General features: G+C 39.2%; 1 protein-coding gene across 1 annotated transcript in view; it reads left to right on the top strand.

Annotated features, from left to right (window-relative positions):
• Positions 1–729, top strand: part of LOC107641830 ((-)-germacrene D synthase) — an 8504-nt gene extending 7775 nt beyond the window's left edge. Inside the window, exon 7 of the mRNA XM_016345268.2 lies at positions 293–729. Within this exon, the coding sequence (XP_016200754.1) occupies positions 293–586 (294 nt within the window). The 3' untranslated portion in view covers positions 587–729. The remainder of the gene's footprint in view (positions 1–292) is intronic.

The following is a 5229-nucleotide window of genomic DNA, read 5'->3' as shown; positions in this document are numbered from 1 at the left end:
TCTAATAAGTTTTTTAATATAATATAATAAGATTCTCAACAAATACTATTATGAGACAAATAATTAGTCTTTAGAAAGACCAATTCATTTTGATAACCTAAAAGTAAATGAAAATTTGTTGAGGGTTAAAGTGTTTGATTTAAAATATTTTAGGAATCAATATGAGTGTTTACTCTGGAATTTAATTTCAATGAATTAGAGTAATTTAATTTTTTCAATCTTTTCATCTTATTCTTAATTTGTCATATAAAAGTACTTAAGCAAATAAATCACAAACATCTTGTTTGATCAGTTTGAACAAGAAAGAGGACATGTTGTCTCAGTTCTAGAATGTTATATGAAAGAACATGGTGTATCAAGAGAAGAAGCTATTCAAGAATCACAAAAAAGAGTAACAGATGCTTGGAAGGATATTAACGAGGAATGTCTTAGGCCAACTCAAATTCCAATGCCTTTTCTGGTGCGTGTGGTCAACTTAGCAAGATACATGGCTGTGATGTACAAAGATGAAAATAGCTATACACATGCAGGAGGAGTAATGAAAGAGCACATTAAAGCTTTGCTTGTAGACCTCGTGCCAATATAAGAATCCACTTTTTTTTTGTGTCATCTTAGTGGCGTCATATGAATATGGATCATTTGTTAAGTTTGTAATAATCAGACAGAATATGAAACTCTATTTGCTAGCTTAAAGTTGGCTAAAGTGGAGGCAGAGAAGGTAGTAGTGTTCAGTGACTTGCAAGTAATAACTTCACAAATTAATGACAGCTACTAAACTAAAGACTCCACTATGAAGAAGTACCTGGATGAAACACGAGAACAGCTGACACACTTTTCTAAAAATAATATCCGACATATAACTCGGAAATATAATTCCTGAGCTAATGCCCTATCAAAACTAGCCAGCACCAAACCAGGAGGCAATAATAGAAGTATCATTCAGGAAACCCTGCAAAAGCCATCCATATCAAAGGAAGAAGAAGTGTTGACCATACACAATCAACACCTAGGATAGATGGCTCCCATAGTTAGTTACCTCAAATTCGACTTGCTCTCCAAAGATGAAAAGGAGGTTAAAGGGCTTATAAAGGAGGCACAAAACTATATCTTATTTCACAATATCTTATACAAAAGAGGGATTTCAACACCCCTCTTAAGACCTCCAGCACGAAAGAAGTCTTAGAGGACGTACATAGTGGTATATGTAGAAATCACTTAGGCGGTCGGTCACTAGCTAAAAAAGTAATTCGAGTTGGCTTCTTCTGGCCGACTTACAAAAAGAAGCGGCCGAGTTCGTCAAAACATGCTTACCTTGCCAAAAACATGCCAATTTTCATGTAGCACCTCCTGAGGAACTCATCAGCGTTACCTCACCTTGGCTATTTGCTAAATGGGAGTTGGATCTACTTGGACCATTCTCCCAAGCCCCAGGCCAAGTCAAGTACCTCATAGTAGGGGTTGACTATTTTACTAAGTGGATTGAGACAGAACCATTGGCGACCATCACTACTCAAAGAAGTCAGAAATTTTTGTATAAAAACATAGTCACAAGGTTTGGAATTTCCCGTTCCATCACCACGGATAATAGAACCCAATTTACCGACTCGACCTTCAGAAACCTGGTGTCCGACTTGAAAATCAAGCACCAGTTCATGTCCGTAGAGCACCCCCAAGCCAACGGACAAGCTGAAGCTACCAACAAAGTCATATTGGCTGGGTTAAAGCGTTGATTACAAGACGCGAAAGGAGTTTGGGCTGACGAGCTCCCTCAAGTCTTGTGGGCTTATCGAACTACTCCACATTCCACAACGGAAGAAACACCCTTCCGACTCGCATACAGAATGAAAGCAGTAATCCCTATAAAAATAGCTGAAAAATCACATAGAGTTCTATTTTACAACAAAAGGAGGTTCACCATCAATGACCTCATCTTGATTCGGAACGACATTGGAAGACAGAAGTCGGGTGAAGGGAAGCTAGCTGCCAACTGGAAGGGGCCTTACAAGATAATAGAGGTTCTAAGTAAAGGTTCGTATAAGGTGTGCGACCTCCAAGAACGGGAGCTCCCGAGGTCTTGGCACGCTTGTAACCTAAAAAGATACTACAGCTAAAAGTCTTGTACCTAGGTGCACTCTTTTTTCCAAGAAATAAGGGTTTTTTAATGAGGCACTGATAAACTCCATTTGTAGGGTTTATCTTGTATTGATTCTAGGGGATTTTATGACATTTTACCCACATTTATCCAATGAAATAACATGGTTTTATAACTTCTCCTTTAATTGTGCTTAAGAGTGAAAACATGCTTTTTAGGTCTTACAATAGCTAAATTTAATTTACCTTGATTCTATTAGGTGCCTTGATATGTTTGTTAAGTGATTTCAGATTTAGGAGGCAAAGATTGGATCAAGGAAATGAAGGAAAAGCATGTAAAAATGGAGAACTCATGAAGAAATGAAGGAATCGCAAAAGCTGTCAAGCCGACCTCTTCGCACTCAATCAACCATAACTTGAGCTACAGAGATCCAAATGATGCGGTTTCAGTTGCGTTGGAAAGCTAACATTCGGGGCTTCGAAATGATATAAGATTTGCCATAGTTGCTTCGTGGATAAGGGCGCGCACGCGCACAGTACGCGTACGCGCCGATGTTGCCACGTGATTCACTAATTGCAACTCGTGGCCAGCGATTTTAGAAGCCTTGTGGGCCCAATCCAACTCATTTCTAATGCTATTTAAGCCAAGGATTGAAGGGAAATATACTTTTGATCATTAGTCATAGTTTAAGTTTTAGAAGTAGTTAGAGTTAGTTTCTAGAGAGAGAAGCTCTCACTTCTCTCTAGGATTAGGATTAGGTTTTAGATCTAGATTAGAAATTCTTAGATCTAGGTTTAATTCATGCTTTGATTTACTTTTTCTTTTGTAATTCTTCTTCTTCTACCTTTTTTCTCTCTAGTTTAGCATTTAATTCTTGTAAGTTTTTACTTTTATATTCATGCACTTTTGTTTCTTCTATTTTTCTTTAATGTAATTTATGATTCATGTTCCTTTATTGTTGATTTGATTAGTTGTTGTTTAATTTCTTGCAATTGAGTAGTGTAGATTTACTTTCCTTGCAATTTTACTATGCTTTCCTTTTATGCCTTCCAAGTGTTTGATGAAATGTTTGGTTGGATTTTAGAGTAGAATTTTATGCTCTTGGCTTGGGAAGGTAACTTAGGAACTCTTGAGTTACTAATGTCCAAGTGATTGACGACTGGGAGCCATTAACACTAGATCTCACTAATTGACTTGGTGGAGAACTAGGACTTATGGACTTGGATTGATATAGCTCACTTGACTTTCCTCTACTATTAGTTAGGGGATGACTTAGTGGGATTGATCCTTACAAATTCTCATGTTGTGGTTAGTGATAAGGATAGAGATCCTTGACCACCAACCTTTGCCAAGAACTTTTTAGTTATTAGTTTATTTTCATTGCTATTTACATTTCATGTCTCTTATCCCAAAAATCCCAAAACATACTCCATAACCAATAACAAGGACACTTTATTGCAATTCCTAGGGAGAACGACCCGATGTTTAAATACTTCGGTTTATAGATTTTAGGGGTTTGTTTTAGTGACAAACAAATTTTTGCATGAAAGGATTATTGTTGGTTTAGAAACTATACTTGCAACGAGAATCCATTTGTGAATTCTAAACCACACAAAAGTCCTATCATCAGGTACTAGTACAAGGACTAGGGGTACCAAAGCTTTTAGTATATAGCTCTGTAAAGGAATTCTCTAAACGATAATAAAAGATTCTTGATCTATTTCTTTTTTAAAGTTTCCTATCTCAAACGCATTAACCTATGCTCGACAAACTGTAAAAATAATTAACCGACCTAGGTAAGATAAAGCGACGAGGTACAAGTAAATGTAAGAAGTTATATAACTAACTCGTACAAAGTGACCCCAAAACAGGTCGGAACAAAAAAGGAGTTGCAAAAGTAACTTAGCAAAGACCGACTACTTGAAGTCGGGCCTATTAAAGGAAATTAACAAACAAAAACTCAAGAATTAAAGCACAATGTGCATTACTAAGGCAAAAAGGTACTACATAAAAGAGTTCTGGACATTGCTTAATAAAGGTTCTGAAACAAACAACTAAACAATAGAAGAAAAGTGCTCACGAAACTGCCAACCGCTACAAACCAGATTGTTTTGAAAGCCTACAGGTCGGGCTACTACAAAATAACAAAAGAGATTTGAAGAGAACTCAAGGCTCCTTGCCAAAAAGGGGGTTAAGTTTCTCACTAGTAGCTTCATCCCTTTTGGGAGAAGAAGGTAGCACGGAAACAGGAACGGCCGATACAGCAACAAAGGAGGCCTCAACAACAATATCTTCAGGTGAGGCTCCCAGGGAGGAAGTCAGAGCTATTGGAGGTCCCAAGGTGGAAGACAGACCGGCCCAAGCTCCAGAAGACTTCAGATCCTGGGTAGGCATCTTCTCATCCTCTGAATCGACTGCAGGAACGATCTTCCCTTCCACCACTATATTATCCATACTAAAAAGCATAGATCGAGGTCAGAGCCAAAACCTCAACTTGGGCTTCAAGGTTCTCAAACATTTCATCCATACCGAAGGCAGCCGTCTCCTGGAACCCGGCCAACTCCTCCTTCAATTTCTTCAGTTCCTTCTCCTGAGCCAGCCTCTCTCCAAAGACCCTAGTATAGCTTTCTTGGTATTTCTTGGCTTTCTCCTCGGCCAATGCAGCAGCTACTTCTGACTTGTTCGTCCTCTCCCGAGCTCTTTCCAAGTCAGCCTTCAAGGTGTCCCTCTCTTTCTCCAACTCCACTTTGATTTCACTCAGCCTCTCCACGTCGGCTCGGGCAGCTACCAGAGCCCCAGAAGTAGCTTGAATTTGAGAACTCTGCAACTCCTTAGAATGTTGAGAGCAGACTCCAATGAGACGGAGACCCCCACAAGCCAAGATCTGGAGATGATTCTGGATCGCCACATCGTCCACACTCATGCGATGATGAGGGATGAGGTTCTCCTCTCCCCAGGCCAAAGCATCAAAATTCTTGGTATAGATGCTCTCTTCTTCATCAAGTTTCTATTTTTTGGGAGGTGATTCTATGGACGAAGGAGACGAAGGAGTAGAGTCTAAAGAGATAAGCTGGGAAAAGGGGGCCGGGATAATAATTTTCGGATCAGAAGGACTCGACCCCGACCTCTTCCGTGGC

This window comes from Arachis ipaensis, chromosome B05 (genome assembly GCF_000816755.2).
Source record: "Arachis ipaensis cultivar K30076 chromosome B05, Araip1.1, whole genome shotgun sequence".
NCBI classification, from domain to species: Eukaryota; Viridiplantae; Streptophyta; class Magnoliopsida; order Fabales; family Fabaceae; genus Arachis; species Arachis ipaensis.
Note: the sequence above shows the minus strand (reverse complement) of the source record. Positions and strands in the feature narration are given on the sequence as shown.